Here is a 26,326-nt window from a genome sequence, read left to right on the forward strand (position 1 = left end):
GCATAGTGTTTAATATCCTCAGGAGTTCAAGGAAATCATTCACTCAAGGAGCCATGCACAATCAGGAACATGCTGCTGTCTCTTAAGGAAGTATGTCAGCAGCAGCAGCAAGCGTGACTTTAAAGAGCTGAATGAATGTGGCAGGAGGGATGTTTCAGGTATATGGAGAGATGTGGGATTTCTTGTGTGAAATTAGGACACTTGGCAGCTGGTAGGCTTTTAATTGCTATCCAAAGCAACTGATGGTGCCAAAGAACGAACAAAGCTATCGATTTCCATCTGGGCACAAAATTTACTTCTCAGTACTCGTCATCTTGATGTATATCTTCATTCTGTGTCTTTGTTATGCATGAGCTGAGATCCTTTTAGTCTTCAAATTTTAGTTCTGGTTTAAATGGAGTACGTGGGTAGACTTTTAAAAAATCAGCTATTCTCCCCCTCCCTCCTTCCCAAATGCACAATGTGCTTTCAATTTTGGAGACTCTGTTCATCTCTAGGTTCTTATACAGTCTCTGTCACTCTAGTGTCTGAGTGCCTCTCAGAAATTAAGTGTAGACATAGAGATTGTTCTCTCTCCAGTTAGCAGGGACACTGGACTATGTTTATGTTCAATGAGGCATGTTTGTTTTTAAATGCAGTGTTTTCGAGGAGTCTAGATCAAAGAAGTGGATTTTGTGCATTTCACTTTGAAGGCACTGAGGTTCATCGCAAAGCTGACCTCTTCAGGGAGTGGCTTCCAAATTCACAGGCTAGTTGCTAAGAAAGTTCTGTCTCCTGCACGCACACATTTCAGTTTGTAGTTGCCAGTTTTGTTTTAGTACAGTGGTGATCAAACTTATTTGATCAGGCTCCCCTTCTTTGTGCCTGTAGTTGTTTAGGCCTCTCCCCACCACCCAGCTCTGAAGGCAGAGCAGAGAGCAACGGCTGCTGGCTGGGTGCCCAGCTCTGAAGGCAGCGCCATGCCAGCAGCAGCACAGCAGTAAGGGAGGCAAAGAGAAAAGTGATATTTGTCAATATCACTTTTCACAGCAGGCTTAGTGCCGCATTGCCACCCTTACTTCTGCACTGCTGCTGCCGCCCCAGGGCTGACAGCCTGAGCCTGTGCTGTCTCCCGGTGAGACGGGGGAGAACCTGAGCCTGGGTGGCCAGGCTCCAGCTGTCAGCTCTGGGGTGGTAGGGCTCCGGCGTTCCCCTTTGTCCCTGCCTCCCAGGTGTGTACAGCCCTTCTGCATGAGTCCCAGCCATCCAGGGCTGACAACCAGAGCTCTTTTTAAAAAAAAATCACACAACTCGCACCTCCCTTGACATATTCCCATGCCTCCCTTAGGAGGCGCACCCGATAGTTTGAGAACCACCATTCTTGTGAAATGTAGGTATTGTGGAAGATCAAGATCATGAAGCAGAGGCACAAATGAAGAAAATCATATGAAAACTCTGTAACAATTTAATAAACAAGCTCTAATGGACACTCAACCAAAAATGAAGATACCTAAAATCATTAATCACCTTTCAAAATATTGATCTTCGCCTTTTTCCTTAAAGAATGCTTTGCCCCTAATTAATAATAAAAAAAAGTTTGTTTCAAAAGACTTTCTAATTGAAAGGCTTGTACAAGTATCGAACCTCCATTACTGTTGTTAATATATCTGCTAAAGTGAACAATTAATTACTTTTCAGTTTTATAAATCTTGCAAAACCAATACCATAATCGTTAAATAATTATTCTGTTCTTAGATGCAAAATAAAAGGCAAACTTCTTACATTTCCACTTTGGCTGTATTGCTGATTAATATGTGGTGTTTTTAGATGATATTGAGTGAAATAAGAATATAACAGTTTTTAGGAAGGGAAGGTGTGAGTAAGGAGCAAAGTTGGCAGACTGTGTGGAGTACATTTCTGCTGATGATCTGCTGTTTCTTTCAGAGACGTTGGTGGGAAGGCTACCTGCTTTCAGTGCTGACTTTCTCCTTTTCAGTTACCTTGGGAAAAGTATAACAAGTCCTGTACATTAATGTCACCTGCCCTCAAACACAACTAAACTAATAAGGCCACCAAACTTAACAGCAGAGAGAGCCTGCATATATTACTCAATTTCTCTCTAACTACATGGTAAAACCAACATTCATTGCATTCATATAAGGCAACTAAAAATGCCAAATATCTGTTGTCTGTACATAATACAAAGGTGGTTGAAATTGTCATATAATGCAAAAACTGGCATCAAACATAGAAATATAGAAATTTTAAAATGTCAACAGGTCTGCAAGGCACATTAGCTGTAGGCTAGCTAAGCAAGGAGGAGGCAGAACATTCCCAGCGCACAGCTAACGTATCTTACATACGGTTGTTTAAACTGATGGATATTCAATATGAAAGTCCTAAAAGAATAAATTTTAACAGCTGATATCCTTTCAAGATTTCCTATGGTATTGCTGCCCATATTAATTACATTTTGATCATGCTTCCGATGGAATTATCTGCATTTTTTTGCAAATCTGAGCAGTCTAAAGAACATCTTGCGTTGAAGAAAGAAGAACCTTTCCCATCCTTTTTTGTGCTAGATAATAGCAAAGATAATTGCATTAAACCCAGAGGGTTGATTTTGAAGCTAACCTTCCATATTCTTTCTGCTTATACAATCTCTTAACCATCACTGTTGACAGAGTATATTATTAAATTTAGTAATAAGAACCCTGGAAATGTTCACTTTTTTATTTTAGTTTAATTTGTGATGTATTAATATGGCTGGCTGGCTGGCTCCAGTCCTAGCTTGCAAAATAACCTTCGCTTGGCCTAGGTGGGAACAAAAAGAAATCCACAAAATTGCTGACTTGTATATAAGTAATAACTTAGTGGTGTCTTTCCCAGGAATATGTAACTAACTCCACCTAGCTATTTTCATTTAAATATCCTTTTTCACAGTCACATCTGAAAACTGTTTGTTGACAATATACTTACCATAAAGAAGGAAGATACTAATATATTAGGCGATATTTAAATCGTGAGGGCCCATCAGCATCAAGAATGCATCAAACATTTAAAACTCAAAACAAAAGATGATTAAGTGATGAGTAAGTCTGGTTCACCTACTAATAGCTCCCAAAGGTAATGGGAGATCCAAGCTAAGGAAAGCATCAGATTCTGTAGCAACAGTCCAAACATCATTGTCTCATAATGCTGACTCTCCATGAGTTTGTCAGGAGATGATGCTGTGGACAACAGCTGTCCCCCATCTGTCCAGTCCCCTCCTGGGCCTGGCCCACCTGATCGCAGTAGGGCACCAGCAAAGCGCTGTCAGCTGTTTGGATGACTCAGCAGAAAAGCCATATGTAGTCTTATGGTAACATTTTTGAAAGCACCTAAGTTCCATTAACTTTTTCAATGGGACTTAGGCACTTCTGAAACTTTTACCTTCAGGCACCATGGCTTCTTTCTTCAAGAATAAAATTAACATAACTTCTTGTTATAAACACAAGCACAAAAAATTGAACAGAAAAATCCCTCGCATGGCTACAACTCAGCCCTGCCATGTGACCCTGGCTGTGGACCCCTAACTTCCCAAAGGATTTTTACCCCTTCTGTCTCCCAGGCAGACCTTACAGATCTTCCCCTGGGGGAAGGTGGGCTAGTGTCTGTTCACTGGGCACTAGCTAGTGTCCCTGCACCCTGTCCTGCTATCTTACTTAGCTATCTGAGGTTCACTAAATGCTGACTGTGTAGCATGAGTGAATATGCCATAATCCTTTCTGCTTTAATTGCTGGAGTAGGCTCTCCAAGAAGGCTAACATCATTGCCACCAGATTTCTGACTGCCCCAGAGAGTATCCTGAGCTATTGACAATATCCACCTGCATTTTTCCTTATTAATTTTAGATGCTCTTAACAATTTGAGATTAATAAAATGAGCAATCTGTAAAACCTGCTTTATACATTACAGATTTCCTCACACACTCAACTCTGAAGGCAATGCATTCTCTACAGGTGTCTGACAATGCCCTTTTGGGTAATTACTAAACTGCAGCCTCACATCTCTAAGTCTGAGTGCCATTGTATTTTGTAAGTCTGAAACTGCCTTTTCCTACTTAATTTCTTCCCAAGCATCCCCCTTAGTAATCATCCAGTCAGCACCAGATTGGACTGTCCTTACAAATCTATCAGTCTTTTTAAGCTTTTAATAGTAAATACTGTGTATATATTTTTACTATTAATGTAGTTGCTATCACAGGAGCTCCAATGCAAACTGCAGTTGTGCCACTTAAATGATTGGTTCTTTTATAGATACCATGCTGTGTAACCATGGTTTAAATCCAACACTTGGTTCTGCTCCTGCTGTGAGTGCTGTGCAGGTGTCCACCCACATGATTACCATTGGAGCAGTGAAGCCTTTGATTGCAGATTTCATCCCATATGTCTTGCAAATTTCTTGTGTCTTATTATGCGTGGTGGGGTATATCAGAATGTGCAAACATCCCTTGGTAAACTTACTGCAGAGCTGTGCCATCATTAATAGATCAGCATTTCCTACCTAAACTTACAATACAATTGTGTGGGCTGAGCATGAGTAATCTACCTGTCAGATACAACTGAATTTTCTTCTTTAAAATGCATATTGACCTTTTCTTGCCAAGCTAATACAATAACATACATTACTACAATGACAGATTTCAGAGTAGCAGCCGTGTTAGTCTGTATTCGCAAAAAGAAAAGGAGGACTTGTGGCACCTTAGAGACTAACACATTTATTTGAGCATAAGCTTTCGTGAGCTACAGCTCACTTCATCAGATGCATTCGGTGGAAAATACAGTGGGGAGATTTATATACACACAGAGAACATGAAACAGTGGGTTTTATCATACACACTGTAAGGAGAATGATCACTTAAGAGGAGCTGTCACCAGCAGCGGGGGGGAGGAGGAGGAAAACCTTTCATGGTGACAAGCAAGGTGGGCCATTTCCAGCAATTAACAAGAACATCTGAGGAACAGTGGGGGCTGGGGCGGGGGGGGGGGGAGAAATAACATGGGGAAATAGTTTTACTTTGTGTAATGACTCATCCACTCCCAGTCTCTATTCAAGCCTAAGTTAATTGTATCCAGTTTGCAAATTAATTCCAATTCAGCAGGCTCTCGCTGGAGACTGGTTTTGAAGTTTTGTTGTTGAAGGGTAGCCACTCTCAGGTCTGTAATCGGGTGACCGGAGAGATTGAAGTGTTCGCCGACTGGTTTTTGAATGTTATAATTCTTGACGTCTGATTTGTGTCCATTCATTCTTTTACGTAGAGACTGTCCAGTTTGACCAATGTATATGGCAGAGGGGCATTGCTGGCACATGATGGCATATATCACATTGGTAGATGCGCAGGTGAACGAGCCTCTGATAGTGTGGCTGATGTGATTAGGCCCTATGATGGTGTCCCCTGAATAGATATGTGGACAGAGTTGGCAATGGGTTTTGTTGCAAGGATAGATTCCTGGGTTAGTGGTTCTGTTGTGTGGTGTGTGTTTGCTGGTGAGTATTTCCTTCACGTTGGGGGGCTTTCTGTAAGCAAGGACTGGCCTGTCTCCCAAGATCTGTGAGAGTGATGGGTGGTCCTTCAGGATAGGTTGTAGATCCTTGATGATGCGTTGGAGAGGTTTCAGTTGGGGGCTGAAGGTGATGGCTAGTGGTGTTCTGTTATTTTCTTTGTTGGGCCTGTCCTGTAGTAGGTGACTTCTGGGTACCCTTCTGGCTCTGTCAATCTGTTTCTTCACTTCAGCGGGTGGGTATTGTAGTTGTAAGAATGCATGATAGAGATCTTGTAGGTGTTTGTCTCTGTCTGAGGGGTTGGAGCAAATGCGGTTCTATTGTAGAGCTTGGCTGTAGACAATGGATCGTGTGGTGTGATCTGGATGAAAGCTAGACGCATGTAGGTAGGAATAGTGGTCAGTAGGTTTCCGATATAGGGATTTTTGACATCTCCGACTCAAAGAATATTTCCAACACATCTCTGACCAACATATTAACCCACAGAGACCTTCCTACCAACACTACAAAAAGAAGGATTCTGGGTGGACTCCACCTGAAGGTCGAAACAGCAGACTGGACTTCTACATAGAGTGCTTCCGCTGACGTGCATGGGCTGAAATTGTGGAAAAGCAGCATCACTTGCCCCATAACCTCAGCCGTGCAGAGCACAATGCCATCCACAGCCTCAGAAACAACTCTGACATCATAATCTAAAAGGCTGACAAAGGAGGTGCTGTCATCATCATGAATAGGTCGGAATATGAACAAGAGGCTACTAAGCAGCTCTCCAACACCACTTTCTGCAAGCCATTACCCTCTGATCCCACTGAGGGTTACCAAAAGAAACTACAGCATTTGCTCAAGAAACTCCCTGAAAAAGCACAAGAACAAATCCGCACAGACACACCCCTGGAACCCTGACCTGGGGTATTCTATCTGCTACCCAAGATCCATAAACCTGGAAATCTGGCCGCCCCATCATCTCAGGCATTGGCACCCTGACAGCAGGATTGTCTGGCTATGTAGACTCCCACCTCAGGCCTTACGTTACCAGCACTCTCAGCTATCTTCGAGACACCACTGACTTCCTGAGGAAACTACAGTCCATCGGTGATCTTCCTGAAAACACCATCCTAGCCACTATGGATGTAGAAGCCCTCTACACCAACATTCCACACAAAGATGGACTACAAGCCATCAGGAACAGTATCCCCGATAATGTCACGGCTAACCTGGTAGCTGAACTTTGTGACTTTGTCCTCACCCATAACTGTTTCACATTTGGGGACAATGTATACCTTCAAATCAGCGGCACTGCTATGGGTACCCGCATGGCCCCACAGTATGCCAACATTTTTATGGCTGACTTAGAACAACTCTTCCTCAGCTCTCGTCCCCTAATGCCCCTACTCTACTTGTGCTACATTGTTGACATCTGGACCCATGGAAAAGAAGCCCTTGAGGAATTCCACCATGATTTCAACAATTTCCATCCCACCATCAACCTCAGCCTGGACCAGTCCACACAAGAGATCCACTTTCTGGACACTACGGTGCTAATAAGCGATGGTCACATAAACACCACCCTATATCGGAAACCTACTGACCGCTATTCCTACCTACATGCCTCTAGCTTTCATCCAGATCACACCACACGATCCATTGTCTACAGCTAAGCTCTACGATATAACCGCATTTGCTCAAACCCCTCAGACAGAGACAAACACCTACAAGATCTCTATCATGCATTCTTACAACTACAATACCCACCTGCTGAAGTGAAGAAACAGATTGACAGAGCCAGAAGGGTACCCAGAAGTCACCTACTATAGGACAGGCCCAACAAAGAAAATAACAGAATGCCACTAGCCATCACCTTCAGCCCCCAACTGAAACCTCTCCAACGCATCTACAACCTATCCTGAAGGACCACCCATCACTCTCCCAGATCTTGGGAGACAGGCCAGTCCTTACAGTGTTTATGATAAAACCCATTGTTTCATGTTCTCTGTGTGTGTATATAAATCTCCCCACTGTATCTTCCACCAAATGCATCCGATGAAGTGAGCTGTAGCTCACGAAAGCTTATGCTCAAATAAATGTGTTAGTCTCTAAGGTGCCACAAGTCCTCCTTTTCTTTTTGCGAATACAGATTAACACAGCTGCTACTCTGAAACCTGTCTAGTATTTGTTGCATTTGTCTAGGAAATACATCCATCATTGAATCAAATATTATCTTCCCCCACTCTTTTCTGTAAGGAAAATTCTAATGCTTTCATTTTCACCTGGAGACCCTTTTATCCATGGTAATGTGAATTTGTGGTGCACCACAGCTTTGATCTTCCACACTCCTAAATGACAGATTTCATTTACTGAAAGGGAATTTTAGAAGTGTGTGAGCTATGGCAAAGAAGATGAGGTACTATCAATGAATCTATAGAAAAGAATTCTACAGGAGTTATGCAGTTAAGGTCCAAAAGGTCTGTTTGCCCAATTGAGTAAATCCAAAGTTCATCTTAGCTGTACTAGTGCATCTCATTGTAACAAAAGAAGTAGGACAATCGTAGATGCTAAGCATGCACGACTCCTCTGAGTTTTGTCTGTGCTTCTTGGTGCCATACATATTGGCAAGACTGCTGTCAAAGCTGATTTCTAAAGGATAATCTTTGACAGCTTTTTTTTCCCAACTGCTTAGCTGTCAGTTCATGGAAATTGCTATTTGTCTTATGTAAAGTGCCAGCTGACAAAGTGCCTACTTTATTATACCACAGTAGATTAAACAAATACTGTGTTTCTACTGAACCAGTATAGAACAAATTCTGCAGTCAGGGTATGGATCTCTAACCTTTTGTTCAGATAACTTACCTCTAGTTTCCCTAGGCTCAGGTAGGGGAGAAATCAGGAAAACATTGTACCTCCAGAAGGTTCTGCCAGATGCTGACAGATACATGGTTTAACATCTGGAAGTGATCACTGTTCCCTCCAAAGAAGTCTCTGCTACATAAACACTGAATAGTTCACAGCTATTTTCAGCTTGCATTAGCTTCTTTTTCTACCATTATAATAAAAAGGGAATAAACTTGAGTATTAAATAGTTATATTTGTACAGCCCTTTGAAAATATAAAGACTGGCACAAGCTTAGTAAGGTGTCTTAGTGTTTGTGCATATGTTGCCTGAATGCAATCAGTTAATGTTTTTTAACTCCCCTGACTTTACTCAGATTATTGAGTTGATATCCTGATAACACGATTTTTAGTAAGAATATAATTTGCCTAAATGACTGAGCTATTTTGTGTAAAAGTGGGCTGGATTGAAAGTCAGGAAATTCTGTATGCTAATCCTAGCTCTGACACTGGCTTGTTGTGTGACCTTGGAAAATCAGGGCTTGTCTATATTGTGAAGTAAATTTTGGCTTAAGATAGGGTATGACTATAAAGTGGAATAGCTATTCCTGATTAACTCCACATTCAAAATGGATTAAGATAATTCAGAATAAAGAATTCTTATTCCAGAATAAGAGAATCCACTCAGGAATTTGACTGGGAATAGTTTAATGCAAAATAGCTATTCCAGGATAATTTTTCCTGTGTAGACAAGCCCTCATTTAACAGTTTTGCCTCAGTATCCCTATCTGTAAATGTGGATAAATAATACTTACTTCCCTCACAGGAGTGTCAGTTAGGACCAAATCATGTTCCCTTGCTCAGACCAAACTCCAGTTGATACTAATGGAAGTTTTGCCCAAGTAAGGAGTGTAGGATCATACATCTCACGTTTGGGCAGCAGTCTGATTATGTTATAAGAAACTTGAAAATTTTACCCAATGGCTTCTAACTATGTTTCTGGTACAGTGGACTTATCCACATGGCAGAGAGTTGCTGGTAGAATGTCTAGCATGCCTTTTTTGTTCTGGTCTTTAATTTTGTGCAACACTTAGTTAACACAGTGACACACCCTATATAAAAACTTTAGGGAGAGAGAGAGAGAGAGAGTGGTGTTAAGGACTGCTAGCATCTGCAAGTGCTGGAAAGTATGTTCAGACTTGGCATCCTAGAAGGCTTCAAAAAATTGCCCAGGCTGCTTGATATGCTTTTTCACTTGGCATAGATCCAAATTCCACAGTTTGTTACTGTCACGCAAATTGTTCAATAGCAGTGAACAACTGTGATCTTCAATTACATAGTGCAGTACATGGGCGTTGCCTGATTTTTGGCATAAATTCCGAGTCCTCATTGACTCACAAAGATGACATAACATGCCAAAGAAATATATGTGTTAAAACATGCTTTATTTACACTACACGACTCATCCCAGAAATAAGTTTCAGAATCTCTAGTATGTAACCATCTTCTGCCAAAATTATTGGTTCTTTTCTGAATGTAATGCCATGGCTCGAAAATCTGGCTAATATGCCAAGTGATTTTGTCAAAGTGATGGATTTTTACTTTGTTTCTTGCTGATTTTTTTTCTGTTCTGACAAACCTTTAAAATAATATATCTTTTTTCAAAGCTACTGCTTTCTTTTGAAAGTGCTTTCACAAGTACATTCCTGTAATTCAACTTTCTTCTATCCCTCTTCCGACTTTCTCACTGGCACTGTCAGATAAGTCACTTTGATGTCAATGACTATGTATACTTTTCTATGTGAACGTACAGTGTGTTTTCCCTATTTTCTCTTTCTAGCTACCAATTTTCATGTTGTTTAAGTGTTGTGCATAGTACCTTCTAAACTGGTCCCTGTTAGAATGGTGGTGTTTTTTGTTTTTGTTTTTATTTGTTGCTGAATTCATTTAGGATACTTTCCTTGTGACATCTCTTTCTTTTCTGGCTAGCAGATGGCATCTCTACTGACTTCCACTAGCACCTGTTTGAACTCACTATATTTGGAAAACACAAAGTATCTGTAATAATGTAATCCATAAAGTGATGAAATAAATATACTCCATGAATCTGGAAAGAATGAAGATGATTATAGTTGACCCTGTAGCTTTTTGATTACGCATATGCTATTATGATGAATTTTAACTAATCAGACTGTGTAATTTTTGTGTGTACTGTTAATTTATATGTAAACTGAATAATTTTTGCTACCCTTACCATAAATATGCACAATTTTGCTCATACTGCATCTGTTCATAGACACTGTTAATGACATGTCATGGTTACAAAAATATTAACCTCAAAAAGCTAGTTTTGATTTACATTTAAACTGCACCTGTACCTTTAAATAGCTACATGTAGCATTTTGGTTTATAGCATATTCAATACTTTGTTTCTATAACTTTGTGTCCATATATAATATTTTGTATGTTCAAAGCAGTGGAATAGTGGTAAAAAAAGAAGTGGGTAAACTAACTTAAACTAAACTCCACAGTCCTCAAATGAGAAGTGGATAAACTCCATTTGCCTGTGTTTATCCACAGTGCTACTGGTTCAAAGTGCATTGTATTCTTTGCATAAGGACCTCTGTCCATAAACAGCCTCCCTCCTTCTTAGAAACAGAATGGCATACAAAAGCTGTTAGAAACAATTTATATATATTTAGTCCTTCCATACAGCACTATCATAAGTTTATGATATGTAGACCTATAAATTCTATTGTCCATCTGAGGTCATCCCATGTCAGTGATAATTACTACAGGAAAACCACATTATTCTATCATATAAGTGCACATGATGGCAGCATCACCTAATATCCCATATTCCTGCAAATTTTAGTAAGAGTTTAAAAAAAAAGTAACAGTTTATAAATAAATTACATATTTTGAATGTTTGAAAATCTAAAATTATTAGAACTACTCTCTTCAGTGATTGTGAGATCACTATTTTCAACACATGCTATTTCTTATTATGGAACCTATATTTATCCTAATTATTGACTAATCTTACTATTTTTTCTTCTGGCTAAAATCATGCTCCCCTCCCCCCCAAAAAGTGTGTGTCATTGGCCAAAACTATGATTTATAATGATAAAAATACAAAATGATGCTTTGATAAATGTAGAATCATCAAATTTTATATGTGTGTTGAACCACCACTTCCAATTCTATCTTCAAGTTCCTCAATAGTTTGTCATTCTCCTAAATAACAGAGATTATTTGCCTGTTTGTATATTGAAAATACATTTAATACCCATATTTATATAGCTATTCAAATACTACATACATGTGGTCATTGCAATAACCAGGGAAGGAACCTGGGAAGTACCTGGCTGACGATGCTGGATAAGGCCTAGGAAGAGACGTTCCAAAGCAAAAAAATGGCTGAGGGAAAAGTGAAGTAGGGTGGGTCTTTCTTTGAGTGGACAGTTGCTTCATAGTTTAGGTCCTTGAGCTGGAGACTGGAGTAGAGGGAGGGACTGGATTCCCACTTGCTGCTACCTCATAGAAGTGGAAATCCCTGCAATGAAGAGAAAAGGTGGCGTAGTGAAGAAGGGGGAGAAGTCAGACAGGCCCTCAAGGGAGGACAGTGACCCAGTAAAAAGACTTGGAGATTTGATAGTTTGCTTTTAATTTCCTTTGAACTTTTATCTGGAGCTCATTGTGCCCTGGAGTACCTCAATCGTCCAACCAAACTACCCCACCACCAGAGGGAGACTATGGCCTACTGTGGGGAAACTGTCAGAGCTGTTTCAGAGTAGCAGCCGTGTTAGTCTGTATTCGCAAAAAGAAAAGGAGTACTTGTGGCACCTTAGAGACTAACACATTTATTTGAGCATAAGCTTTCGTGAGCTACAGCTCACTTCATCGAATGAAGTGAGCTGTAGTTCACGAAAGCTTATGCTCAAATAAATGTGTTAGTCTCTAAGGTGCCACAAGTACTCCTTTTCTTTTTGTCAGAGCTGTGCATCTTGACAGAGAGAGGTAAGGCACTTTTCTACAATACCCAAATTAGATGTTCATTAACCTGAAGCCAAAGACTTGCAGGTACAGTTATATGAATGATTTGGCTATCTAAGTGCCCTTGTGGTTATTGGAATAATTGTAAACTAAAATATAGATATGTAGTTATGGAAATGATCAGATATCCAAGTAAGTACTCCTGAATTTATTGGAAATAAAATTGAAGTCAATTCAAAGTTTTGCCACAGATTTCCATGGAGCCAGGATTTCACATTTGCTGTTTATCTCAATGTATTAAGATTACTTGGCATCTGATCCTGGAATTAGCTCCATTGCCCCATTGGCCTTAAGCCTTATTATGTTCCTGCTCCCACTGAAATCAATGGCAAAATGCCCATTGGTTTCATGGTACAGAGTCTGGCCCCATTCTGGTAAATAATTGGTAGACAATGACATTATACATGTATAGTATATGATTTTCAAATTAATATACCATTGTTTCTAATACCAGTGTATTAAAATGCTAAACCAATGTGAAAACCTCAAGTTTTGCTTTGATTTTAAAAATTTCAAAAATGGCCTTATTTTGTATTTAAAAAAAAATTCATACAACAAAACCTAACTCAAAAACTGAATGTTTACAGGATATTTCTCTGAAACAGGACCATATATGGGCAAGAGTATCACATTTCCGAAAAGTGTGAAACTTCTTTCAGTTGAAAGTATATTGTCCTTGAGTACATGCAAAACTTTCTTTTTTTCATGTTTTTATATGAAACAGGGCAGGCCATTTCATGGAAGTTTTGAGAGAGGAAAAAATGTCAAGAACTAAATGTGAGAGAGAGAGAGAGGGAGAGATATGCTTTGTCACTTTTGTACAACTATTTGAACGAATGTATTACACAAGTTGAAGGTACCACACTTCACCTGTCCTCATTTTGTCTTCAAACACAAATTCCTTTAACAAAATACAGTGCTGGGATGCGAAGAACTATACTTAAAAAAACTGCAGCTATGCCACTATAGTGCTTTAGTACAGATGCTACTATGCCAACTGGAGAGCTTCTCCTGTTGGCGTAGTTAATCCACCTCTAAAAGAGGCAGTAGCTATGTTGAGAGGAGAAGCCCTCCTGTTGACATAGAGCTGTCTCCATCAGGCTTAGGTTGGTATAACTGTGTCACTCGATGGTGTGGATTTTTCACACCCCTGAGCAACCTAGTTATACGGATGTAAGTTTATAGTGTAGACCTGGCCTAAGAAATTGCTCTTGCAAAGTTATTAGCAACTCAAAATTCGAGATGGCCCTAAATATCCTCCCTCCTCAGCTCCAGGGAACGTTTGGATTTGCATCTGGAACCAAATTCTGTTGAGTGGACACCTCCCTACCAAAAAGAGGTTTAGAGCTGAAGAGTCCTCTCCCATCCCTGCACATTGAGGATGCAGTACATACACCTGGTCCTTACATAGGTGCAGGATGGGGAAGGGAGGAAGGGCATAAAGAACCTCCTGCTCTTCTCCCTGCCACCCTCACTTACAGGGGAGCCAGCCGGTAGGCACTGGCACACAGGTTCAGAAGGTGGCCTATGTGCTTTCAGAAGAATCCAAATACAGTGAAGTCCCAGCGAATGAGGGGCTGGGCACCTGGCCCATCTTCCTCCCTCCACACAGGCTGCAGCCAGCGAGCTCCGAGCGGTGCAGCAGCTGAGCACTTGCAAGGGCAGCCCGCGGAGCGCGCTCCTCCAGTTCCCCCCACCCCTCCAGGAACAGGTCCTAGGGCTCCCTCGCCCCCCTCCCCCCCACCTTGCAACCCAGAAAACAGGTACAGGGCTCTGCCAAAACGACCAATCAGGTGCTTCGATCCGAGCAGCCAGCCAATGGGAACTCCCTTGGAACCGCACCAATGGTGGGCTGCCTATGCAGGCAGAGCGGCGTGAGCCCTACCCCACGGGGACGGAGCCTGGCTGCTGTGCAGTGAGCGCGCGGCGGTGCCTGCTACTCGACTCCCAGCATGGCCGGGCTGAGCAGCAGCAGCAGCGGCGGCGGCGGCGGCGGCGGCTGGAGCCTGGGGCGGTGCAGCCACGCCGTGGTGCGGGCTCTGCCCGAGTCGCTGCGCCAGCACGCGCTGCGGATCGAGAAGGGCCAGGAGGTGGACTTCGCCCGGGCCGAGCGGGAGCACCAGCTCTACGTCGCGGTGCTCAAGAGCAAGCTGGGGCTGCAGGTGCTGGAGCTGCCGGCCGACGAGAGCCTGCCCGACTGTGTCTTCGTGGAGGACGTGGCCGTGGTGTGCGAGGAGACCGCCCTGATCACCCGGCCGGGGGCTCCCAGCAGGCGAAAGGAGGTACCGGCTGCAGGGGGAGCGGGGGCGGGAGGCTCGCTGAGCACGGGCGGGGCTCCAGACCTTGTGCCCTACCTGCTGCTCCCTTCCCCCAAGTCCCCACGCGGCCTCTGCCAAGATCTCTGTAACTTCCCGGGCGGGGGTAGAGCCCATTGTCCGCAAAATCCCAGGCTGGGATTTTCTGGCCGGACTTGCTCTGTGACGTTTTATTTTAACTTCATGCAGACAGAGCCGGTGAAAATGCAAATGCACGGAATTAAACCGAAGATCTCCGTGGGAAATGTTTGCAAGGAACAGCTGTTCCGGGAAGGCAGCCGTGTATGCTGTAAGGCGTGGCAGGTTGGTGGCATGATGGGAGAGGAGAGTCAGAAGATGCTCAAGGCACTTGCAGTCTCCCTTTCCCACAATGAACTCCAACCTGAGCCCTTACGGAGAAGCTTTCCCATGCTTAGCACAATAGCCACAGCTTGGGAAGAACACGTCTGACTTAATTCTCAGTCGTGCAGTGAATCACCTACAATTTGTATCAGAAAGAAAAGGAATCCAGATGTATGTTCTTGTTGTTGTCCTGACAAGGCTGTCATGGTGACTTCAAATTGATTAGTCTGAAAAACGGTGCTAGTCCTTTATCTTTTACAACTACAGTAGTTGTGCTTAACAAACATGTCTGGATGTCTGTCATTTTGTTGCACGAAATATATCACTCTGATGTGTTTTAAGACATACTGAAGCCTTTTGTAGTAAATCACAGCAGTTCTTTGTAAGTTTAAACACAATCTAGAGAGATGGTACAACAATGTTAAAACCATTATGCTAATAATGTTAACTCTCGGTATATGTGCAACATTGCACAAGGGTCGGTGTGAATCTAATATATGTGTAGATGTAGAAAAATTTAAATTCACTCTTGCGTTAGAGAAGCTGGATCGAAACATTGAATTTATTCCGTTTCACTGACATTTCTATTGAATGTGCATTACTCCTTTAAAACGCTGAAAGATGGTGTGTGGATTTGTGTGTTTTTTACATATGAACAAAAAAAAATGCACACCTACATAATTTAGTGTGACATATGTCCCTATAACAGATTAATATATCAATATAGTATATTAAAGTGTTAATCTTATTAACTCAGCAGGTTGTATAAGCACTATATTGCAGCTTTGAGTGCAGATATTTAATATCTTTCCTGGGTGTAGACCTTGTGATGGTCAGTGCCTGTGTAGACTAGCGTTAAGTACATTTTTAAAACATGCAGTCAGTTTAGTTTCTCAAATATCTTTAAATATAAATTGACTAAAAAGCCATTGCCACAGTCAGGGAGTATTTGAACTTACTGTGCAACACTTTTAAAAATAGTGTGCTTCTAGGGATTCTAGCTGTCTTGGACTCTTGGGATTCAATAATTTAAGTGGGCTTCGGTGTTTTCTTCTTCATTAAGCTGCAATAGCACCCCTCTGACATTTTCAAATGTGTTTTATGACCGTTCTAAGTCACATCTTCACTTGGAGTCCTTCAACAATGTATTTATTAAATAGTATTTCTCCCCTTTTTATATAAGAGGATATCTACTAACACTCCTCCCAATTACAGTTATTGATGTACCCTATACCCAGGGCAGAAGTAACTCATGTCAGGAACGACCTTTGCATTCAGTTCAGACAAGCAGGGAAAAGATCAGCCAACCAGAAAATGAAATAAAAGCAGTCAGCAGAGGATGAGCTGGGAAAAGTCTGAAGCAGATTAGCAGCTAAGAGAAATCAGGCAGTTAGATAATACAATAACAAAGATCTATCAATTCTCTGTTACAAATAATTAGTACTTTGACTTAGTAGAAGTGTTTTAAACAGCACACTATATAAAACTGCACAATGTTTTTGTTGTTTGCTCTTGCCGTTCTTCAGTAAAAACGTCATAGAATGTAGGGAGATTGCATGTTAGAGTTTTTATTATTTTTGCATCATATTTACTAGTGTGTTTTGAATAGTTATCAATAACTGACACTACTACAATGTAAACTTAGACTCATTGTTTCTCTTTTCAGTTTTAATTTGCAGTATTTATTAACCTGCAGAGTACAGTAATTCATAATGGGTCTTCAGTTATTAGTGCAAATTAGTAACAGTTCTGATATATTCAGAATAAAATTCTTTTGATAAAGCATTCAGTGTATCTTTCACATTTCAGGACATTCAGAACAAAGATGCACATGGTCACCTTTCCCCAGCCCTTTGTGTGCATGTGAGTTATTTGTGTCAATACATGTAATTTTAACATGAATGCCTTAAACCCAATTGTGCATTCATGGTGCACCTATGATTTCTGTGTGGTAGAAATCAGTGGAAAATCTTGGGCACAAGGAGTGCAGACTCTGGCATTTAACAAGTAGGTGCAAGTGACTGAGTTACTGCTGTAGGAACCTTTGCTCTGAAATTCCAGTCTTTATGTTTGACCCTTCAAACCTGTTAATCAAACCACCTCCCTCTCTGCATTCAAATGCATCTTAAACGCATTTCTGTCATCTTGCCTCTAGTAAGTGAGACAGAGGTAGGGAATAAAATGTGCTCCCCAACAGAACCCGGAAGTTGGGAACGTGTCTTACTGTGTATTCATATAATCTTTATTGTAATACTTATCTTCCTCATTCCAGTTTCCCTCCCTTTTTCTCTGTTTGTTTACCCTCACTGCTCTTTTCACACTCCGTATTCACAGATGAGCTGTGGGGTAGGGCTGAGTTTTTACTTGTTTCTTTGAAGCTGCTAGCATACTTTTGGGCCCTCAGGAAATAACTGAATGTGCCATTTACATAGATTATTTGAATTTAGTTTTCTCTCTTAAAAAAATGAATTAAAAGGTTGTTTTCTATGTGTCTTGTCAAGTAGTGCAACTGTCTGAGAGAATGCACAAATCTCTCATTCAAGAACATGCACGGGCATGTATTTGGAGGAGTGCAGCCAGATATGTGTTTAAAAAGGTAATGACATCAAAGTAGTATGTGGGTGCAGTATGTTACTTTCAAATGCAGCTGTTTCTCAACCAGACTTCAAGAGAGTTTTTTCACTGAACCTATACCATGACCTCCTGGCATGATTGATTATGCCCGTGTAGAGTCCTGGCAACTTCAGTGGAGCTCGATGTCAGTGGGTCTCAACCTTTTCAGACTACTGTACCCATTTCAGGAGTCTGATTTGTCTTGCGTACCCCCAAGTTTCACCTCACTTAAAAGTACTTGCTTACAAAATTAGACATAAAAAAACAGAAGTGTCGCAGCACGCTATTACTGACAAAGTGCTTACTTTCTCATTTTTACCATGTCATTGTAAAATAAATCAACTGGAGTATAAATATTGTACTTACACTTGTATATAGAGCAGTATCAACAAGTCATTGTATGAAATTTTAGTTTGTACTGACTTCACTAGTGCTTTTTATGTAGCCTGTTTTAAGAGTAGGCAAATGTCTAGATGTGTTGATGTACCCCTGGAAGCCCTCTGCGTACCCCCAGAGCTACGCATACCCTGAGTTGAAAACCACTGCTCTATGTGAACGTAAGGGACCATGCTAACCTTAGAATAGAGGTGTCATCTCTCCCTAAGCTATAGAATTGCCAGCACTATGTTATGAGTTGTAATAAATGGACAGATTAAGTCTGGATCCAGGTCTGTGCTCAGAAGGAGCCCAGAAGGTTGTAATGTAAAGATTCAACAAGGGGGCCAATGCAAAATGCGGCAGCAGCTTGTGGGAGACAGGCAGGAGTAGAAGGCTCCTGCTACACAACTGATTGCTACTGATGGCACTGGCAGGAGGTGGGGCTCACTCAGCTCAAGAGAAGGCTGTAGGCAGATTTGGAGCAAGGAATGAGTGTCTGGCCCACCGTTGGGTCCCATCTTGTGCTGATGCAGAGAGATCTGACAGGGATAGGATTCAGCAATATAACTAAATGGGGGTATTTATGGATTTTTTTTTTCTACACTTTATGTGGTCCATAGAGCAAGGACTAAGGAGCAGGCAAAGAGCATGGACTCAGCTGTAAAATGAGAAGAGAGGAGGTGGTTTTTAAAGAGTTTTTTTTCGACACTAATTGGACTGGGACTTGAAAGATGGGTGGATGAGCTGGACAGCCCGAGGCTGAGGAGGCAGTGAAAGAGAGGCTCACATGGAGGGGATCTGGGAAAGAAGACAGGGTGGTCTGTATTGGGAGGAAATATTTATGTGGGGAGTTGGAGCAAAATCTGTGCAGATCTGGGCCCTTGATACCTTTTTTTGCTCCTGGTAATAAAAGCAATGAACTAACAGGGTGAAATTAATTGTATGTTGGTTATTACAAATGCCAGCCAGGTGATTAAAATATTTAACTTTCCCGTTAACCAAAACCCACAAGATGGCATAACCCCAACTGGGACAAGCATGCTCAAAAATTTAAAAGGACTATTCTGGAGGGCTGCATATGGTAACAAATTATCCTTCAGTTAGATAAATTGTCTGCTTTGTAGTAATATAAAATCCAGCTGTATTTATGTACAGTTTCCTTATTGAATCCATGCTCGAACAGAGCACCATTAAATTTCACTGTATTTGGAAAGGTACAGTCAAACTCATCAGTATTTGAACAAGTATGTATTGCACATATACAAACAGATTTTTGAAAGCTCTAAATTAAACGATGAAATGATAAATAGAAAGGAATCCATACCCAATCCCATTCATATCACAACCCCATTTACAGAGACATTTTTCTCTAATGGAGTATTGTATGCAGGAGAGATGCAGAAAGGGGTGAAGCTCAGGTATATTTATACTGAAAAAATTATTTAATCATGTCTACTGTCTAAAATCAGTTTTGATTATTCTAATGCAGGTTGACACAGTTAATTCCTAAGAAACCAGTTCTCAAATAAATCATGAATATGTTAAGATCTACTTTGCAACAATTCAGCAGGTACAGATTTACTTCATCAAGTGACTGGTCCATAAGTGCTTATAATTAAAAAAAAACAAGAGAAGGAAAACCCCATATTCTACACTTACTGGCTCTAATGACTGGAACATCCACTGTGAATTACTTAATTCTGTGAATTTGAAAAATAGGTAAACATAAAAAAATCCCAGATATTGCATCATGAAGTATATGTTTGTCTTACTGGTGTAGTTCTTAATGACTTAAGACAGTACTTCATACTGGGGATGAGAACTCACAGCAGCACTCTTCTGTGAAATCTGTGTTGAGGTGTGAGGTGAGACCACCGTTTCTGTGTTTATGGGCACCATTTCTTATTTATTTCATTCTTTTCCTGGTACTTCCCAATGTCAGTATCACAGGGCTAGCTGCACCTCTGTCCTCTTCCTGATCTCTCTGAGTGCATTCCTTCAGGGGTCAGGTTGCCTTTACCTTTCCTTGCGTGGAATTTAGCAGTTCTCCCATTGTTAGACTATGCCCTGGGATGCAGTACCACGTGTATAGTCTCTGGGCTTGCTCATCAAATCCAGTTAGGTTTGGTACCTGTGGCTCTTTGGCAGTGTGAGACTAGTGGTGGTTGTATTGACCACACAGACTTCTTAAAAGGAAAGTATTGTTTGTTTTACCAGTAGGAAGAAAGCATTTAGAGAAAAAGGGTTTTAAAACAACAATAAATCTGCATGCATGTCTGGCTTACCTAAAGACTTTCCATTCTGTAATGGTGGCCTGGGCAGGACTAGCTTCTTCAGACACCCCAGCAGATGACTGTCAGTCTGGTTTTTCCAAACAGCTCCTCAACAGTTACCTCCCCAAGAGAGAAGGGAGCTTTTAATGCAGCTAGAGATGCTTTGTTCTTGTCAGCTCCCATGCTTTGGCCTTCCTGGACAAAGCTAGTCTGGTAGGCTTAACAGGAGGTTGAGCCACACTCCTCAAAGTCAGTGTCTCTGCCCCGTAACCTGTAACATCACCCTTAAGTGTTTGCAGAAGGCCAAAGGGTGGCTTATCTTTAGTTATCCTGCATCCCTTCCTGCTTGTTTTCCCTTGTAGCCTGCTCTTAAAATAAACCAACATATTCATAAAATAAACCAACATATTCATATAATAAACATCCCTATAAACAGGTCAACATATAATAGTAATAAATTATTACAGAGCAGCGCCATGTTTATCATCCCATGTTCGACGTTGTTTAAAACAATATTTAAAGCAAAATTTTAAAATCGCAGTATAATCCATTCACTTTTATTAGACTCTCCATAATAGGAAAACTAGCGCTCCATATCCCAACCTCTACTTTAACGGAAAAGTCTTTCTTACCCCCATAAAAAGACCGATTAGAGAATAGGCATATTTATTTAGGAACTTTGTTTACTGATTAGTCTCATAAATAAGATATGGGATAAAATTTTCAAGAATGCCTAAGTCATTTAGGGCTTGTCTTCACTGTGAAGTTAACTTGAGTTATAACTTGAGTGTTGCCTCTAACTCAAACTCTAGACACACATACAGTCCCTTGAGCTTTCCTTAGCAATGAATGTAGCAATACTTTCTGTTAGCATTTTATGTTGGGATGGAGTCCGTTTTCAGTGACCAAAAGGCAACTCATTGGGGTGAAGGTCAGGGGAAGATTTAGCTATCAGGAAAAAGGAGAAGGTCTTTGTGGGGTGTGTGTGTGTGTGTGTGTGTATAAGAGAAAAATTTCAAGATAATACTTTATTTTTAGAGGTTTTTAAAAATGGATTTAATTATAATGACAGCAAAAAGAAAGTGTCAGGGAGAATAGCAAAAAGATGGATATTGCCATTACTGCAACTTTTAAGTTCAGTGGGGCTGCTTAAAATGAAAGACAGGGCAGACCTTCTCCCAGAGGAAGGTGGGATGGAGGGCAATGAAAGAGCAGAGTGAACACATGGTGGAGTGAGTCACTTGTCATGTTAGTTTCACAATTATTTATTTATTTCCCTTAATCTTGCAATTCTGACTTCCTTTGATTAACATGTCCCAGAGTGGGGTAGTGCTGGCAGTATTAAGCTTGGAAGTTAACTAGTATGATTACTGCCCACTTCCATTTTATTTTTAAATGCTGTTTTAATTTTCCATTCAACAGTCCAAACCGGGAGTAAATTCACTGAATTCAATGAAATTACACTGGTGTGAGGAGAGAATGGGGAACCAAATGTGTTAATTCATACGGACTGCTGTAATTATATGCATTCAACTGAAGTAAATTATAATAGCAGTGTATGTACCAGTCAAATCCATAGAATAAAATCCAGTACAGAATGACCTCTCGGGCTTTGCAGGTATAATTGGTGGTTATATTAAAACCATTGAGACCACCAAGCACTTTTAGATACTTTGGTTGATGGCTCAATGTTCTAGACAGAAGCCAGTTTCTGAGAATGTACCATTTTGGGGAATATACCATTTTTGATCAAAGCTTTTGCAAACCAGGGAGAATAGAGGCTAAATCCATTTGTCAATAAAATGGATAAATTCCAGAATTAATTTTAGCAAACTAGAAAAATAATCAAGTAAATCACAGGTTTAATAGCTTAATGGAAATATAAGAACTTTTGATGTCAAGGAGTTAAGTTTGTCAGCCTCAGAATTTTTGTTATCAGATCCGTATGTCTTGGAGAATGATAGTTATTCAACAAGTAAAAATTTCTAAAAGCAAACCTTAGTTAATTTCCTGATGCCCATAAGTTGATTTGTCTTTCTTTGAGGCCACATGCAAACATTGATACATGCAGTGTTCAAGTCATGATGATTGAAATAATGCTGTGGTCACTGAATTATTAGCAGTTCAAAAACCTTTCTTTATACCCGTGTGTTCTGACTCAGTTGGCCCTCTAGGGCAAGCTCTTCAGGTCACATTCTAAACACTTTGGGGTCTTTTGTTCTGAAGAAGTTTGATCCATGTCTCTCTCACTGCCTAAATTGTTGTTGTGTGACTGGGATAGTTCAAAGCAGCACTACCGCCATCCTTTAACCCTTGCAGATGGAAATCCAAGTACTTAGCAACAGTACCCATAGCCAGTAATCCTCCTCTTTCCTCTGCTGCCTGGAAAGAGAAGGGTTGCTGCAGAAGAGAGTGATGCAGGAAATCTCTTCAATAAGGGAAAGTTCCTTGTGCTTCCTTGCTTGGTGGTTTAAAGGCGGAATTGTCTTGCAAGCAGAAGGGAACCTGTAACCCCTGACTCAGCAGTCCAGAAGGGAATGAAAGGCAGGGCTGCCTTCCAGTATCTAGAGGTGGTATGGGAGAGTGTATTGCCACCAATCCCCCAACAACGGGTGAGAAACTTGATGGGACTGGCAGTGATTGGGACAGCCCCAGTAGAAGCTGAGAGGAGAGCAAGGACTATGGTTCCTCACGGAGAGCCCCCTCCTCTTCCAGAGGCTTTATCCACCCATTGGTCAGCTGGAGGAGGAGGGGAACCAATTGGTCCCTTGCTCGGCCCTTTCATTAATTTAAATCCTAGACATGCTCAGCTTATGGGAGTTGTTCTATTCTTACATGAGATCAAGAAATAAATGGAAACTTTCTTTAAAAAACATGGACACAATTTTAACCTTCCTGTATTCAATAACAGAACTGCAGTCTCCTAACAAATGGGATGAAAGTCCAGCGGGAAGGCTAGTTGCTTAGTTGGAAGTCCCATAAAGCAGTGCAAACATGTCAACCAGAATGATACTTCACACTTATTCAGTGTCTTTCACCTCAAGTGCTTCATAGACTGGACACAGAGTACCATTGAAGAGCAGCCAACTTAGGCATGCAGATGGCAACCAGTGCCTTGTGCATCACATCACATAACGTGACCAAGGGGCAGGGAGGTGAATTTTTGCCAAGCGTATTACGTCCAGCTTCTGTTACTACAGAAAATGCTCTGGATTCTTAAGTGCTCATGAACAACAGACAAGACACATGATCTTTTTAAAAAGATCTTGTTTGGAAAAAGTCTCTCTCCCAAAATTGCACAGAACCCAGTTTATCTAATTCAGAAGAATGAAAGGTGGAATTTACTATACCAACACTGGAGCCTATGATGCTACGGGTTTTAGAGCTTAGAAGTATAAACCATGAGTCTTTTTACCCTTTGTCAGGGTAGATCAGTCCCAAATGCAAGTTGCTCCTTTCTGATCAAGAGTTACACTGTGCAATCAATCAGATGATGCCTCTGAGGGGGTGGAAGGTTGTGCCACAACCAAAGGCATACAAGGAGAAAAATAAACACACACATGAGTGCGTGCCACTGTAGAAGTCTGAGATAAACTGTATAGTGGTCAGCAATATCACTGGTATCCTTAGCTCTCTTGGAGCTTTGTAATTCTGCTAGATTGTTGGGTGGCTGGGAAAAAGAGTGAAAAAACTAGAGAATGGCTACCAAGTAACAAAACAGCACAACTCCAAAAGAATGATGGATAGTGATGGTTTTCCTAAGCATAGCTAAGAAAAATGTTGGCTATGGTAGCTCCCTAAAGTTAATTGGGATAAGTGATTTTTTTTTTTGACAGTGTCATGCTGGTGCCAACAGAACCTCCATTTGCTGACTGATCACTTTAGCAGAATCTAGCAGCACAGCTGGCAACAATCATCTTGCATTTCCCCAAAGGATGGCGATGAAACTGAGAGGGAGGGGCAAAAGAGAGAATTTCTAACAGTTAGTTTAATTCAGATTGTCTCAGTGGTTTAGAGGACTAGTCCTATGAATCTTGTAGCCGCCCACTCATCCTTTGCTTTACCTCCTTGTACCAAGGCCCTTGGGTGTTATCTGTGAGTTTTAGCATCTTGTCTTGACACCTGCCCACTTTTTGCTGCCCTATAATGGGTTGATGCTTAAAATGACAGTTGGGTAAACTCCGTCAATTTAAAGCATTACATATTGACAAAAAATTAGGAATTTGTCCTTCTGCTCTTTCTCTCTTGAATATTTCCCCCCATTTCTGTCTTAGAAACTTGTCCAGATGAGTCTTAAGTGTATTGATGTTTCTCATGTATTTGCTATCTTGTATTGCAATGAAAATGAATGCACAGTCTCTTCAGGGTCCCCAACTTTTCATTGGCTTAAAGTGTCTTCAGTTAGGTTGGAAGGAATGGATCTTCAGCCCTAGCCAGACAATATTCTTTCTTGGGTTTTGCCCAGGTTCCTGCAGAGAGACTATACTGATAATGTTGAATGAGGAATGGACTGGTTTCAAGGTACACCCTTTATTATGAACACAAACTATTGAGGTTATAAACTTTCTACTCTGTGCGGCTGCTGCCTCTCGCTGCCCCATTCTGGGCTTCTTTGTTTCTGCTCCAGCAGGCAGTGTGCACCAGGAAGCCAAAGACTGCATCTGGAATGTAGAGGAAGTTTAACCATCTCTTCACTTCCTGGAGGACTTATGCTGTAGCTTAGTTTCCTTTTTTTAGATCCCCTTTTAAAACATGTTCTGACTTAACTAAAACACTGTCAAGATATTACAATTACCATAACTAACATAACTCTTGGGTTGTCTGAATACAACCTAATACATCTCAAGCAGTCTCTTAGGGCATTTGAGCAATTTTCACGATATGCTTCATTACAAACCCTCTTTAGTCAAATCCTTCTCTGTAACAAGCTGTTCAGTCTCAAGGCTTGTCTACATGACATGGCAAAGCGTGCCACGGGGTAAAGCGCATTCTAATGTGTTGTGCTCGAACTTCTCTGTCTAGACCCTGCTGGCATGCTCTAAAAAGTACACAGTTCATGTTAGTGTAGTCCTATTTGAAACAGGACTGTTTCAATGCAAACTAGGTATCTTTAGAGCATGCTAGCAGAGTTTACACAGGACAGTTAGAGCATAACACGTTAGAATGTGCTTTTAAAACTACACTGCGCTAGTGAGCTTTGCTGATGCCATATAGACAAGCCCACAGGGTCAACTTGTGAATTGTTTTCAACTTGTATGTCTGCTCTCACTTCATTTGTCTTGGCCAAGTTATCCCCCTCCCTTTTTTACCTATAAATACTAAAGGGTGAACCCAATCTGTAGGTTCTTCTATTCTCTAAATCAGTGGTTCCCAAACTTGTTCCGCTACTTGTGCAGAGAAAGCCTGTGGCGGGCCAGACCAGTTTGTTTACCTGCTGCGTCCACAGGTTCTGCCAATCGCAGTTCCCAGTGGCTGCGGTTCGCTGCTCCAGGCCATTGGGAGCTGCTGGAGGTGGCTTTCCCTGCACAAGCGGCGGAACAAGTTTGGGAACCGCTGCTCTAAATACCAGTTGCTGCCACGTTTTGCAACTTAAGGCTTGTGGAACTTTTCATGTAGCATGTACCATGGGTTCTGCATCTCCCCATAACCATATCTTTGTACATTACTGGGAGACGCCCACTTTTTGTGAATACATCTTCATATGATGCTATTGATATTTACGTATCTGGATTTGTGTTGGCTTTCTATCCTTCTGTGGTACGTATCCTCTTAACAAAACCAAGCACCTTACATATGGGCAGACCCAAGACTGGTGGTTGGCCTCTGTACCACCATGAATTCTTGTTGTATAATTTTTCCTTTGTATTTAAGCGTTTAGCATGCACTTGCCCTTCCACTTACTTGTTTTCCTTACAGCTCTCTTTCAGTTTCTGTTATTACATTTACTTGTGCTCCAGTGTCTGTCTTGGATGTCACTTAAGTGCCATTTGTGCATAGTTT

General features: G+C 41.2%; 1 protein-coding gene and 1 long non-coding RNA gene across 3 annotated transcripts in view; one reads left to right on the top strand and one right to left on the bottom strand.

Moving 5' to 3' along the window:
• Positions 1–1,127: 1,127 nt before the first annotated feature.
• On the bottom strand, positions 1,128–15,023 carry LOC122461236. The gene is made up of 3 exons (XR_006283082.1): positions 14,760–15,023; positions 11,672–11,905; positions 1,128–1,979 (listed from the first exon to the last, which is right to left on the bottom strand). It is a non-coding gene; the product is annotated as an uncharacterized LOC122461236 (long non-coding RNA).
• Positions 13,976–26,326, top strand: part of DDAH1 (dimethylarginine dimethylaminohydrolase 1) — a 97,186-nt gene continuing 84,835 nt past the window's right edge. Inside the window, exons 1-2 of one of the 2 annotated variants that reach the window (XM_043520099.1) lie at positions 14,225–14,687; positions 14,910–15,023. In XM_043520099.1, the coding sequence (XP_043376034.1) occupies positions 14,358–14,687; positions 14,910–15,023 (444 nt within the window). In that variant the 5' untranslated portion in view covers positions 14,225–14,357. Of the gene's footprint in view, positions 14,688–14,909; positions 15,024–26,326 lie in introns of both variants that reach the window. The other variant, XM_038414418.2, reaches the window with a different exon arrangement.

The sequence above is a fragment of the Dermochelys coriacea genome, chromosome 8 (assembly GCF_009764565.3).
Source record: "Dermochelys coriacea isolate rDerCor1 chromosome 8, rDerCor1.pri.v4, whole genome shotgun sequence".
Classification (NCBI taxonomy): Eukaryota; Metazoa; Chordata; order Testudines; family Dermochelyidae; genus Dermochelys; species Dermochelys coriacea.